General features: G+C 40.6%; 1 protein-coding gene across 1 annotated transcript; it reads right to left on the reverse strand.

The window, feature by feature from the left end:
• Positions 1–14438: 14438 nt before the first annotated feature.
• On the reverse strand, positions 14439–15080 carry LOC138338588 (uncharacterized). Its single transcript, XM_069289566.1, has 2 exons — positions 14919–15080; positions 14439–14786 (listed from the first exon to the last, which is right to left on the reverse strand). The coding sequence occupies exons 1-2, from the start codon at positions 15078–15080 to the stop codon at positions 14439–14441; spliced, it is 510 nt and encodes a 169-aa protein (XP_069145667.1).
• Positions 15081–15478: the final 398 nt, after the last annotated feature.

The raw sequence follows: 15478 nt of genomic DNA on the forward strand, positions 1-15478 counted from the left end.
TGTATTCTGGGAGTATGTCTGAACTCGATGTTGCAAAACTTTTTACAAAGATTTCGCACATACTGTACTTAAGGTATAATTTTTGGGTTCTTCACAGTCCATTCTCCTTGAACCTGATGAATCAAAATGTCTGAATCTCCGATAACCAGTAACTCATAAACATTCATGTCAATGGCCATTTTCAAGCCAAGAATACAAGCTTCGTATTCAGCCATGTCGTATGTGCAATTGAATCGTAGTTTAGCTGCCATAGGATAGTGTTGACCAGATCCTGATACTAAGACCTCTCCAACACCTTTACCTTGGTGATTCGCTACTCCGTCAAAGAATAACCTCCAACGTGGATACGCTTCTGAAATATCTTCACCCACAAATGACACTTCTTCATCGTGAAAATATGTCTTAAGAGGTTCATAGTCTTCATCAACGGGATTTTCCGCAAGATGATTAGCAAAGGCTTGTGCCTTTATTGCCTTCTGAGTCACATACACGATATCAAACTCACTCAACATCATTTGCCATTTATCTAACTTTCTAGTCGGCATCGCTTTCTGGAAAATGTACTTCAATGGATCCATTCTGGAAATGAGATATGTAGTATATGAAGACAAGTAGTGCCTCAATTTCTGGGCAAGCCACGTCAGAGCACAACATGTTCTCTCCAGGAAAGGTACCGAGACTCGTACAGAGTAAATTTCTTGCTTATGTAGTAGTTAGCCTTTTTCTTATTTCTAGTCTCATCGTGTTGACCAAGTACACATCCAAAGGCACTATCTGAGACAGAAAAAATACAGCAATAAAGACTTCCTTCTCGCAGAGGAACCAGTACCGGTGGGTTAGACAAGTAGCTCTTGATAGCATCGAAAGCAGTTTGGCATTCCTCAGTCCACTTAGTCGGGGCGTCTTTCTTCAACAACTTGAAAATACGCCCACACACCACTGTTGATTGTTCTATAAACCGGCTGATATAGTTTAACCTCCCTAAGAAACTCATCACCTCTTTTCTCATTTTCGGCGGCGGTAACTTTTGAATTGCTTTAATCTTGGAGGGGTCAAGCTCAATACCCCTTCTACTGACTATAAATCCCAACAACTTCCCAGTTGGGACTCCAAAAGCACATTAAGCGGGATTTAACTTCAAGTTGTACCGACACAAACACTCAAAGAATTTTCTTAGGTGCGTCAAATGATCTGAACTCTCACGAGATTTGATTATGACATCGTCCATGTACAGTTCAATTTTCTTTTGAATCATGTCATAGAAAATAGTCGACATGGCTCTCATGTAAGTGGCACCGACGTTCTTGAGGCGAACAACATCACCCTGTAGTGATATACACCCCAAGGCGTAATGAATGACATTTTTTCCGAGTCTTCTTCATCCATATAAATTTGGTGATAACCTGCGTAATAGTCCACAAATGATTGCATCTCATGTTTGGCACATTTTTCAATCAAAATATGTTTATTTGGCGACGGAAAATTATCATTTGGACTAGCCTGTTAAGATCTATGTAATCAACAAAAATCCTGATTTTTCCATCTTTCTTAGCGACCGGAACGACATTGGCCAACCAGGTTGGATATTGCGTTACTTCCACCAGTCAAGATTCTATTTGCTTGGTGATTTCTTCTTTGATCTTCAAACTCAGTTCAGGCTTGAATTTTTGAGTCTTTTGTTTCACCGGTTCGAACCCTTGGTTGATAGGTATCTTATGAGATACGACATCGGTACTCAAACCCTGCATATCACCGACTTCCCAAACAAACACATCACTGTATTCGGCAAGCAAATGAACCAGGCTCTCCTTCTGAGTTTCATTCAGGTAAATGCTGATTTTAACTTTTTTGATACATTCTGAATCTCCTAAATTTACTTTTTGCATCTCCTTCAGATTCGGTTTATGCTGATTCTTTAACTGTCGAAATTCTTCTGCAACATAATCTGGGTTCCCCACTTTCTTCGTCATAGTTGTCAACCTTATCGTCACCTATCTCATTTGGTTCATTTAGCTCATGAGATGACATGACATTGGCAGGTCTGTAACTTATGTTACTGAAATCATAAACAGACAAAATTAGGAAAGTAAAGTATACACACAACTAAATAAACAAAGTTAAGATTAAGGAGGCTTTCATTTTAAACAAAATGCAAACTTTGGTCTTGGCACAGTGCCATGTCGCCTTTTTAAACACCACAACAAAAATTCAAAATTCGAACAATTAAGGAAAATGCAGAAATGGTGGGTCTCTGGCCTCTTCCGGACAACCACCGATTTTAGTATGCATAAAATAACTCCTTTCTACCAAAGAGTTCAGGACATCAGGATTGGCGTGGAAGTCCAATTCTGCAGCATCTCCCCTGGTTCAGCATCACGAATGCTAGCTGGCTCGACCTCCCACTCGATGATAGCATTGATTTCCTTGAAAAGGTCACAGACTCCTTTCCCACAGTCTTCAGGCTCGGCATACTCCCGGACTGGAAAGGATTGATACAGATGCGGGATCGATTTAGCAAACTCTTGATCCTTTTTCTTCTTTATCTCGCATCGTTATTTCTGGGGATGTACCCCAAACCATATTTTGATCCTTTAGCAGGGACCGGAACTGGCTCGATAATCTCTTGGGAATTTCTTCCCAATTCAAAACCTTGTTCGAACCCATTTTGCAGCATTACCGTGGCATTTATTTTGTACACGGCTGGCATGGGATTCTGCAGGGCCAAATCCTCATCGGTGGCATTTAAAAACTCCACCGTGTAAAAATCCAAACCTTGCGGCATCTCGTCAAAGACTGGCACCTGCTTGCGTGACTGGCTTCTTTCACCGTGAATAACTAGCTCCTCATTTTTCCATACCAGCTTCATCATTTGGTGGAGAGTGGAGGGGACAACTCCAGCCATGTGAATGAATGGTCTTCCTAAAAGAATTTTATATTTGCTGTCGATATCCAACACTTGGAACTTCGCGTCGAACTCCGCAAGGCCCATTTGGAGGGTCAAGTTCACCGCCCCCAATGTGTCCCTTTGCACACCATCGAACACTCTTACATTAATCTAGTTTTGCTCTAATTTTCCGAGGTCAAACCTCAGTTGTTTCAATGTTGACAAGGGGCATATGTTTAAACAAGATCCATCGTCTACCAAAACACGATTGACGACCTTTCCGCAGCATATCACAATGACGTGTAGAGCTTTGTTATGGGATCTCCCTTTGGCTGGCAATTCATCATTGCAGAAGCTGATGCGGTGTCCCCGAATAACCTGATGAATCATGGTAGCTACGTTATCGCTGCTTGTACCTGAGGGCACGAATTTGTCATCCAGAGCTTTCATCCCACACAGAAATCAGAGCCAAAGTCTTCTCCAAGTGCTTGACTATGGAGTAATTTTTAGGCTGCATTCTCCTCTAGAACACCTCAACTTCTATTCACTTATTGGTCTCTTCGCATGGTCTTTCTTTTGTCCTCCTAGAGCAAGCTCAGCAGGAGTGTAGCATCTTCCAGACCTAGTCATGCCTTGGGCCACGGCCGTTTTTATGACAAACTTGGGTTTTGTGAGTGTTTTTGAGGGCACCAAGGCAACAACCTTTGTAAGTGTCAGAATAACAAACTCTCCTTTCTCCATGACGCTTAAAGAAGCGACAACTTTTTCCAAGTCTTCTTGCGCAACAGGAGTGATCCTCTTGACTTCACACTCATTTTCGTCCGTCTCTATCATATTAATGTTTCCAATTCCATGATTCTGCAACGGATTTGTATTAACATTCGGCGCCGCAGGCTTGAGGGAGACAACTTCCTGGTCGATCAGATCCTGTATCTTGTACTTAAGATTGATACAGTCTTCTGTGCCATGTCAAACGCTGTTGGAATGATAAGCACATCTATGCTCCGGTTTGTAGAATTTGGGGCCCAAGCCCTGTGGGGCCCAAGCGCCTGGATGTATCCGGTCGCGGATAATAATTCTAACAACTTGGTCCGGCTTTCAGCTAGCGCGGTAATGTTTCTAGAGGGCCTCTTCTCAAACCTGGGACTAGAAGGATCATACCCGCTCTGTTGAGGGGGAGGAACCTGTTGAGAAATGCGAGCACTTGGGCGAGGAGCTTGGGTTCTAGGGTAGGGATTTGTCTGGTAATTTGGCACTAGAGCTTGGTAATTTGGGAGGGGGCTTTGATATGCCGGAGCTTGGACTTGATATATGGGGGAAGGTGCTCGATAGCTTTACTGTACGTTAGCGTAGCTGGGAGCGATATTCTTGTAAGGGGGAGGAATTTGATAAGATTGGGGGTAATTTGGGTACATGGAGGGAAAATTTTTGAGAGTTGGGGGTGGATTTTGGTACGACAAAATTTGTGCATCTAGATAAGTGGGGGCAGCATTGTAGTTGTTGGAATGTTGGATTGTGGGCGATAGGCTTGGTGAGACTTTGGTGGATGCTTGGAGCGGTCATTAGGACGCGATGATTTTTTGGGGACTTTTCTTACCTTGTATGAAACAGTGGCAACCTCCTCTATCTTCTTCCTCATCATTCCGGAATATCCAGGCAATGCGGATACTCAGGCTATCTTCCCCGACTTCAGGTCGTCTTCGATAGTCTCAGCAACTTTGAGTATCTCGGTGAATTTCGCTCCGATTAACAAAATGATTCTATCGTAGTATTCGTGATCTTGCACCCGTACGAACACTTCTACAATCTCCTTTTCAATCATCAGAGGCCTCACCCTCGCTGCTTCTTTTCTCCATCTGTAGGCAAATTCCCGATAGCTTTCCGTCGATTTCTGCTTCATTTTCTCAAAAGAATATCGATCAGGGACTATCTCAAACATTATATGCAAATTTGTCGTTGAAGTCTTTTGCAAGCGTGCTCCAGCTGCACCACTGCCTGGTTTCGTGTGACGTAACAATTTTAGGGCCTCACCGCACAGACTCTGGCTGAACAACCTCTTCAGTAAAGCCTCATCTTTGCCAACTCCAACGAGCTGGTTGCAGTACGCTCTCAAATGCGCCATGAGGTTGCCTACCCCTCTGAAGGTATCAAACATTGGGATTTTGAACCCTTCAGGAAGGTTCAAGTCTGGATGGATACATAATTCTGCATAGATCTATCCGGCGACGTCTGGAACGCATTGCAACTCTTTCATTGCTCTTTTCATCTCCTCCTTTATGTCGATCTTTGCTTCTTCCCTTGCCTTCCACTCTCTCTCCTTCTCCTCGTAGTGATCCAACTCGGAATCGTGCACCTCATGCTCGGCCAGAACGGGAACTAGGAATGTGGTTCTTTTTGGGAGGGGTGGAGCTATGGAAGGGCTCGGGATGTTTTGTGCAATTTGGTAGTTTTGTGGGTAGTTTTGAGGATTGGTGTTTAGGGTTAAGTTGGGATGTTGTGTTTGGGGATTGAAGGCGATCAGATTTTGATTGTGATTTTGGGGTGGTGGTGCTGTTTGAGTATTCCGGGGGTGTGGTGGCATTTGAGTAGAATTGTTTGGAAGCGGTGAGGGTGTTTGATAAGATACGGAAGCATACAGGGGGTTTTAGGCTGTTCAATCTATCCCAAACGGATTATGCACAGGCGTTGACGGCTAGTTCTGAGTTGGATCCATGTTGGATGAGGGGAAGTACATCGGAGGTCTTGCATCAACAAAATTAGGGCCAAATCTGGGTGGAGGCGTGTCCTGCCTCCGCTGCATCTCGACTCTCATCTCGGCTATATGTTGCATCAGTTGTACGATTATTTCATTTTGTTCTGCCACGGTGTGCTGAGCCACCAGAACATCTGTGAGACTAACTTCATCATTATTGTCTCCTATAGTTGTATACTCTCTGTCTGAGTTTGGTCCGGGGAAGGAATCTGTAGGACCTTTCGATCTGGTGAAGTAGGGATGATCTGCCAGCTTTTATCGACATAGATCAGTTAAAGGTACCTGAGAAGTGAAACAACTCAAATGCAAATTTGTTAGTGCATATTCGGAGTACAAAATGCATAATATCACACAGAAAGCAGATAAACACACAAGTTTCTTTGTTTGAGGATATTTTAACCCACTAATGAGGACGAAAATACATTTGAACAAACAGGAATTTGTTTGTTTAACGCTATCTCGGGAAGGTTGAATCAAGTTGAGTTATGGTCTTCTTGCAGCTGTTTTTTGATGCCCGTTAATCTTATTTTTATATCTTCGTAACACGGAGGAGAATGAAAATTTTTAGAGAAAGGGGTCGGGCCATGAAAAGGCTGCTTACGTATCTCACAAGGAGAATTTAGGCCCAACGTAGTTCGAGTTAGGATGAAATGTTTTGATTCATTCTTTCATTGCGATTACAAGGAAATTTAAAAAAACAACATTGAAATTCCTAAACGACGACGATAACATTTTGGTGATTTCTCATCCTGTGGCTGCGTCATTCCTTTTTTTTCAAACAGTCAGAAATGGAGGTTTATAGACGATTTCCTCCTCATCGTCCTCCTCAATTAATTCATTGTCAGGGCAACTGTTATTTTCTCCCTGGTCACGGGCGAGGCATTTTCCGTCCTTTAAATTGCTACGAATTGTCAATTCCTCATCGAACGACGCACTTCTGGACAACAGTACGGCAGTCTCAATATCTATCTTTGCCTTTCTTGCCTTTCCTTCGTGCACCTTCAAACGAAGCATGTTCAACCTTTTTCTTAAACTTTCGGTTTCCATCTCAACCTCTTTCTTTCTTTTCACCTGCGACGCCAAATATTCATCCAATGTCACAGCTGCAGCTTTGTAGACTGCCGTGGTCATGTCAACTTTGAATCCTTCCTCCTTAACCTTTTGAAATTCTTGAGTGACTCGTTCGATCTTTCTTCGCCACTCCTCTTCAGTGAGCTCCGTCTGGACGTTCTTGACTTTGTCCATAGCGGTGATTCACATTTCCTTAGACGATAGAGCGGTATTCAGGATGTGTGGTATGGAAGATGGATTTTTGCGTGACAAACTTGAGACTTGGAAATTTTGGTCGGACATTTGTATTAGTGACTCCCGTATATATTTTTTGGAACTTCTGGCTAGGAGTGGGTTTACGATATCTTCATTCAAACCAACACAACACATAAGCATTTGAACACACATACATATCGCGTCCTAATCATGCATTGGGACCCTTTTGTGCCAAGGGTAGTCCTAGCGCATTCGAATGATGTACGTGTGAATTTTAAATCAAATAAACAATTCCCCCAAAAATAATATTTAATAATGAATAAAATATTCGAAAAAGGGAAATAGACATAAAGAGAGACCCACGCAGGGGCCATTAGAAAGTGCAACAAAATTAGGCCCACGCAAGGGCTAAAGTAGTGTAAATACATGTAAAGAAAACCCACGCAGGGGTGATGTCCACTATGCTGCTCCGGATGATCCTGCTCCACCGTCGTCTTTCTTGATTTTTTGTCGCTGAAACATATACCTCAGCATCAGTAGGAAACCTTCACCCAGACGTCCTTTGTCCTCCAGACTCTCATATCGCATCCTTTCGATATTCTGCTGGATCAAGTTGTCAAACTTATCATACCCCTGCCTCAGTATTTCGACCTCTCGATTTGCCCTCTCAAGAGCGTCCTGGTTCTCTACAAACTTAGCATAGATCTCATTGGCCTCTTCCTTTATCTCTTGAATTCGGCCACTGCTTTGGCCTCTCTGTCCCTCACACTTTGAAAGCTACGCGGAGTCTGAAATGAGATATTTTGTATGTCTTTCTTCAGCCACTATTTGTAACCTTCGTCATATCCAGCATTGAATCAGTCAGGGGTGATAGTGTATTTACCCATGCGCTTGGCGTTTTTCCATTCTCTAAGCATTTCCGAAGTGTCATGCACTCTGTCATCCCCAATGTCATAAACATAAGCGCCATAGTACGCTTCTCTGGGCACCGTTTGTTTTCTTCCGAATTCTCGCAAGACTCGAAATGGCGCGTAAGGGCGAATTCCTTGAATGCCTGGCAGAGGGAGCACGACACATCTGCGACTCTCCACGACAACTTCCTTAGATATAAGACGGTCGAACATCCATTGGAGGTCCTCTTCTCTCAATTCCGAGAAAATTTGGTCCCATCTCCCTCTTGTTCTCTGATTGTTCATATTTGCCCAGAATAGTAAATCTCTTAAGTCCTTGTTCAAGGGTGTGCAATTCCCGAGTCCCAGCACCCTTCGCCAAATGGCTGAGAATCCACCATTGCAGGAGCAGATTACACCCTTGGAAATATCGGTGTCCTTCTTTGCACTTACCCAAGGCCCGATACATGTCAGATAATATGACTGGAGCTACGGGGTAGTATTTTATTGTTCCTTTATTTTTGTATCCTTTGAACAACGTGTGGACGAGCGTTATGACTCTGGTGTTGATGCCCAAACTCGGACCGTGCGGAAAGACCATTGTTCCCAACAATTCCACGGCAAACGCTAGGGGACGGACCTCGTTCCAATCCCTGTAGGAAATTTTAAACTCCTGATTGTACGCCGCGTAGAAACTCGCGTGTCCGAATCTAATATAGAGATCTCTGAACATCACGTGGGAATCCTGACACCAATAAGTGAAGTCTTTTCTGAGTCAAAACCAATCCACGATATTCTCTACGCAAGGTTTGTTGGGGATGAAAATATCCTGTTGTTTTCGGGCTCTCCTCTCTATTCTAGTGTCCACTGTGTCTATACAATCCCTTATCTCTTCCAGCGTCGGGGTAATTTTGGCTGTTCCGAAACGAAACGCCATCTTCTGACTGTCTCAATACCCCATAAGCACCTCGATTAGTTCTGGCCAACCATCCATGTTGATCAGCTCGATTAAGGCCCCTACTTATTTGTTAAGGGTTCACCTATGATCCCCGTCCAAATCGTTGTACCACATCGTAAGCTGAGGTAGTGCTTAGATGACCATATTGAACTTCGAGAAATGACCCATCTGTAAAATAGAAACCTGTTCGATTTTCCCCTACCCCCAAGTTGGTTTTTACACATACACTTATTCGAATGTTAAACAATATGATGCGTCTTGAGGTCGAAGACCTTAGACGCAATTTTGGTGGTTTTTCTTCTAAAATGGACGTAATACTCCTTGGGTATCAAGTCTTTCTAGGATGATGTCTAATTCAGTTTTGGTTTTCTCTCTATCTTAGGCTTTCTAGAGTTGTTTTCAAATTGACGCTTTCCCGAGTCTGACAAACGTCAGCGTGGAGCTACCAAACAACGCCGAATGACCACATTCCGACTATTTGTTTGATACTCCCTAATGATTTCTTGGGTATATCTGAAGAAAGTCGCGGTAAGCCGCGTAACTTCCGTTTCCTAATGCAAACTATTTGCCGTTTGGCGGAAATATGCCATGAAATGCAATTTTTTCGAAAACAAAAGTAATGAAACAATTAAACAATTAATCGCAAGTAGCCAAAAAGAGTTAATCTTAGGGTTAAAATCCTCCTTTCCTTAGCGGAGGCGCCATTCTGTTTTATCAAAAAAATAATTTGAAAGAGTTTGCTTTATTTTTAAAAACATTTTCGACATTTTAGGAGTCGCTACTTAATTTTTTAAGAAAAATTAAGAAAACTTATTTTTCAAACAACTTAAACAGAAAAATTGTTTTGAAAATTTTTAAGGGTTCGGAGTCTTATTAGCGTCTTAGGAAGGTGTTGAAGGTACCTAAGACGCTCCGCTAAATACGGTTTTCCAGCGATTAACAATTTAACTATTTTTTAAAGATTTGCGAATTTTGATGTCGAAATTATTAAAGTTTTATCTAGACAAACTTTACGAATTTTGAAATATTTATCGTTTTAAGATTTTAATTTTAATTTTTTAAATTCTGATAAACAGAAAGGTGTTCGATGGGGGTTTGGAGTTTTTCTAACCCTAACTAACAACATTTAAGCAAAACACATAAGCAAATAATAAAGTGGGAGAGAGAGGGAGAGAGAGGGAGAGAGAGAGAGAGGTTTGGGTCCAATTTTGGGTATTGTTCGCCTTGACCGAAATTTGGACCCACCTGCTTTTGGGGTTTTTAACCCATTTTTTCACCTGTCCTAGTCTAGGCATACTATATAAATATAGATGTAAAAACAAACAAGGGCTTATGCCCATTACAAATAGAATACAAAATATAAAATAAAGAAATTTCTAATCTATTTTTTATTCTTCTTCAATCTTCACGGAATTTGGCTCCATACGTCCTCCTCCACGTGTTGACTCGATAAAAGTTTTCTGAGCCTTCATGGCTCTTCCGAGATGCACGGAGAAGAATGGAGTCCCAAAGTTGACTCACAAGGAATTTCACATACACATAAAAAATAACATTAGTAGGAAGAATGGCAGCCTAAAAAATAAAAAAAAACGCATTCTAAGATTGTGATATTTACTCGATATCAAATGAACAATCCACATGTGAAAGGAAACACGCTCATATTGAAGCAGATAAGTCTTGGGCATGGGAACACACAAATTTATTCTTACGGAAAATAAATAACATAACACATTGATTAATACTCCCTCCATTCTACTTCTCCATAACCCCCACACCTGCTTTCCTCAAGAATAAATAATCGGCAATAACTTCATGCGGGGTACAAACACTTAAGAATAGCAATTTATTACACTATGATCCAGATGTAGCCAAAATCATACAAGATAAATTGATACAACAGCAGAGTGAACTTCGAACGTTCTAGCATATTAGCCAAAGCAGTGAGCAAATAGGCATCACATACCATTTTCGTTGAATTAGGCGCCTGAGCAAAATATTTGACCAACAAAACAATACCCTTCCTAAACTTACAGGTCCAAAACCACCATGAGGGAGAGAACTGATTGCGATACTGGTTAAATGGCATATTACACAGCCTATATTGATTCGTCTAGGCCTAAGCGAGTAACTCGAAAAGGGGAATGAGTGCAGATTTTTAATAAAACAGACTAGTAAAAGAAAGATGTGGTCTGAACACATAAAGAAAGTCAAAGAAACAGATCACGACTCATCGGATGAAATAAACATTAATCAAATTACAATTTTCAAAACACACAAGGAAAACTCTCAAATACTAACCATTAGGTTCAAAATGCGGATGATATGAAAGCATAGGAATCGAATAAATGACTAAATATTTAATTCCAGACATCCAAACAAATAATACTCGAACGAAGACAAAGAATCAAAATAGAGACACATTCTGGGATAAAGCTCAAAAGAAGAGACCAAACTGACATCCTTGTTGTTCGAGAACTCAAATTCGTGTTCGTTCATACAAGATACAATCATTGAGTTATGCTAATTTTAAATCACATTTTTAGACCAATTTTCGATAGAATCAACCAAAACCGAACATAACGAGCTATGACGACAAAAAAATGAAAAAAACCAAGGGCTGCAGACGAACTCAAGTTGAAAGCATCAAAACAGTCACAAATCGAAGTCTCAAAGCTCGACTACAAACAGTCATATAATAGGAAAACAAAGACATAATGGGGATAAAAGTGTTACATTCCTCTGGAGCGGCGGACTAAGTTGAGCGAGCAAAGGGAACGACGATCCTCACCCTCCAGTGTCGATACCAAACAGCAATCTCAGAAAGCCCAACCGAAATGGGAACCACCTAACAAACTAGGAAACTAAGATGGAATGTTATGCTACGACTGAAAACAAACTCTTGAGGTTGAAATATATTTTTTAGACTAAGAGGGCTTGAGTTGATTTTTCCAAGAGCCTTTCTTCAAAAAAAAAAAATCTCCCAATAATTTCCCTTTCGTTCTCCTGGAAACAAACAGAACAACAAAAATTTCCCAATAAATTTCCAATTTTTAGTGATAAAGTTCTTTCTCCCAATTTTCAACCAAATTTTCCAATTTTTTTTTGAATAGTCATGAAATATACTAATTATATATAACAATGTAAAATATATATCATCTAAGACTTACGAAAGAAGTAACTGAAGTAACACAAGGTTCATGCATTAAATTATTATATTCGTAAAATTTATAAAACTAATTAATTTAAATTATTTGGAAAATTTAGGAATCTCGATAATTTATTTATACCTACGCGGGTCAAAATTGGGTGTCAACAGAACCCCCATCCGGAGAACTCTCCAACCTCACTCCCAACCTATCCAACCTATGCACTTCCCTTGCTAGGTCCTTTTTGTTTTCGTCAAGATGGGATATACTACCCATAGTCATCCGACTTAGGGCATCCGCAACTACATTAGCCTTGTCGGGGAGATAAAGGACACTCATATCATAATATTTCAACAAATCAAGCCACCTTCTTTATCGAAGATTCAACTCCTTTTGGTAAACACATATTAGAGACTCTTTTGATCGGTAAAACTTCAACATGAACCCATAAAGGTAATGCCTCTAAATTTTCAAAGGAAACACCACGGCCTCTAATTCAAGATCATGAGTGGGGTAGTTTCTCTCTTGTACATTTAGTTTCCTAGAGGCATAATCTTTCACCTTCTCGTGTTGCAAAGCACACACCCCAAATCCACTCGGTATACATCACAATTCACCACAAAACACTTTGTACCCTTTGGTAAGGTCAACACCGGAGCGAAAGTAATACTATCTTTAAAAAATTGGAAACTCTTCTCACATACCTCCGACCACTCAAAAATTTTACTCTTTTGGGTAAAAGTAATCAAAGGAGACGCAATGGACGCGAACCTATCCATGAATCTCGGATGGTAACCCGCTAAAAGGAAGAAATTCCTAATGTCTGTTGGAGGCAATGGACTCACACTTACTATATTTTGCATACAATTGATGTTCTTTAAGGGTTGCAACACTACCCCTAAATGACCCATATGATCATCCTCATTCTTCGAATATACCAATATATCATCAATAAAAATTACGATGAATGAATATAGGTAATTTTAAATACCCCATTCATTAGGTCCATAAACGCCGCCGAAGAATTAATGAGACCAAAATACATTACTAAGAACTCATAGTGACCATACAAGGTACGAAAGGCCATCTTTCAGACATCCTCATCTCTCACTCTAAGTTGGTGATACCCCGACCTGAAATCTATCTTTGAAAAGTAACTCGACCCTTGAAGTTGATCAAACATATCATCAATCCGAGGAAGAGGATACTGATTCTTGATATTAACATTGTTGAGTTGACGTTAGTCTATACACATTCTCAAAGACCCATCTTTCTTTTTGACAAATAACTGGAGCACCCCATTGACATATACTAGGCCTTTTAAATCCTTTGTCAAGTAAATCCTTGAGTTTAGACTTCAACTCCTTCAATTCGGTTGGAGCCATCCGATATGGAAGGATTGAAATGGGATTTGTTTATGGTAGAAAATCTATACCAAAATCTATTTCCCGTTTGGAAGGAATACCGAGAAGTTTATTGGGAAAAATATCCAAAAATTCACTCACTACAGGGACCGAATCAATAGGAGGAATTTCGAAAACCAAATCTTGGATTCTTACTATATGATAAAGACAACACTTTGAGATCATTTTACATGCTTTTAGACAAGATATGATGCGACCTCTAGGAATAAAATTCCCACCCTTCCACTCAACAGCGGGTTCATTTGGGAAATAAAACCTCACAACTATTGTCCTACAATCAATAGTAGCAAAACTATAATGGAACCAATCCATACCCATATAAAAATCAAGAATATCTATTTCAACTAGATATACATTAGAAACTCTATTGGGCAATGCAATAGGATAATTTTGTTAGACTTTTTTAGCAACAATCGACTCTACCATCGAAGTAGACACTAGAAAAGGCTCATGCAAAATATCGGGTAAAGTATCCAACTTTATAGCTACTAAGGTGTACCAGATGATAAAGTAGAGTCAGGATCAAGTAAGGCATATACATCACAAGAGAAAACTTTCAACATACCGGTCATCACATCGGGAGAGGTCTCTTGTTCACCCCTAGAGAGGAGATCATAGAAGCGGTTCTTCTTTGGAGCATCACTAAAACCACTTGCTTAAGCTTAGACACTACCCTTGTCTTGAATCTTTAAGTTTTGAAAATCTCTCATTTAGTGACCATTCTTGCCGCAACTAAAACAATTATATATCCCTTTAAGGCAATCACCATTATGCTTTTTACCACACTTTCCTCAAATTATTTCGTGAATTAGTACCTTTCCCCTTCTTAAATTTAGGTTTAGACACCCTATCACCACTATCTCTTGGAAATTTGTATAGGAATTGATTCGAGACCCGCTTCTTAAATTTAGGCTTGTCTCTTATCTCAAGCCTATTCTTTGAACAACCTCCATCAAATGACCTTTCCCTCTTAGTATCTCTAGTTTTTCGCTCAGTTCTTGCCTCCTCTACCTTTTTGCACAAACCATAAGACGGGAAATGTTCATGTTGTCATGTAGCATGGCCGATTGGAACTCCTCTTATAAGTCCTCCAACACCCCCATCACAAAATGACTCATTTAGTCTCTAGGATCAGAGACCAAAGAAGGAGCATATTTAGACAACTTAATGAATTCCAAAGATAACTCATGGACACTCTTCCACCCTTGACAAAGATTGATGAACTCCATCAATTTCTCCTCCCTCATCTCTCTAGGGAAGAGCTGATCTAGAAAATCCACCTTAAAGATCTCATAAGTCACAGGACCACCCCTCAACGACCTATTATCCCTCCATTGCACATACCAAGTTTGACTCACATCCTTGAGTTGATATGAGGCCAACTCAGCCTTCTCACTTGAAGACACCCCCATAGCATATACTACCTTGTAGAACTCATCGGGGAATTCTTGAGGGTCTTCATCAACCTAAGATCAATAAAAAGTAGGAGGTTTCATCCTTGGGAAGTCCCTTAGACGGGAAGCCATAGTAGTGACCTTTTGATGAGGACAGGGAGCAACATCCCGATTAGCTTAAGCTGTCATAGCTTGGGAATGAACCGTCGCGTCTTGTGCTTGAGTAGTCATGGCTTGATCCATTTGAGAAAGAATATCCCTCATCTTTGCTTCCGTCATAGGTTGAGGGTTAACTGGAGCTTGATCAACATTAGCATTTTCCTTAAGTGGAGTAACTTGGCCATTATGGGGGTCTTCAAGCGGCATTCCTTTGAGTGAACATGGAACCAATAAGCACAACAATAGGATTAGATACAAAAGCACACCATAAGTATACTCTATTGGCACGATATAAGACTTCCAAAAGAGAGAGTGATTCCTAAGCATCATATAGGTTTCTACTCATAAGTGTGGCGCGCTTCACAATTATGAATACAAACCTATATAGACGTGGTAGAGAGAGAGAGACATAACTCAACTATATTAAACTCATGCGCTGATACCAAGTTTTCATATCCGGGTTTACCCCCTAGACGTAACCAGCGTTGTCGTGTTTTTTAAGGACTAAGACTAGCCTCTTAGTTTCATGTGATTACATTAATAGGTTGAAAAATGAGGAAAAATTTAAAAGTTTCATTATCACTGCCTAGAGGTTTACATAGACC

This window comes from Solanum lycopersicum, chromosome 9 (genome assembly GCF_036512215.1).
Source record: "Solanum lycopersicum chromosome 9, SLM_r2.1".
NCBI classification, from domain to species: domain Eukaryota; kingdom Viridiplantae; phylum Streptophyta; class Magnoliopsida; order Solanales; family Solanaceae; genus Solanum; species Solanum lycopersicum.

Bases quoted from the DNA above. Each gene is read 5' to 3' on its own strand.
- LOC138338588 (XM_069289566.1), bottom strand. From the start codon at position 15,080: ATGCCGCTTGAAGACCCCCATAATGGCCAAGTTACTCCACTTAAGGAA. The intron at 14,787-14,918 runs GTTCATTCCCAA...TATTGATCTTAG, and splicing joins CTCAAGCACAAGACGCGACG to GTTGATGAAGACCCTCAAGA.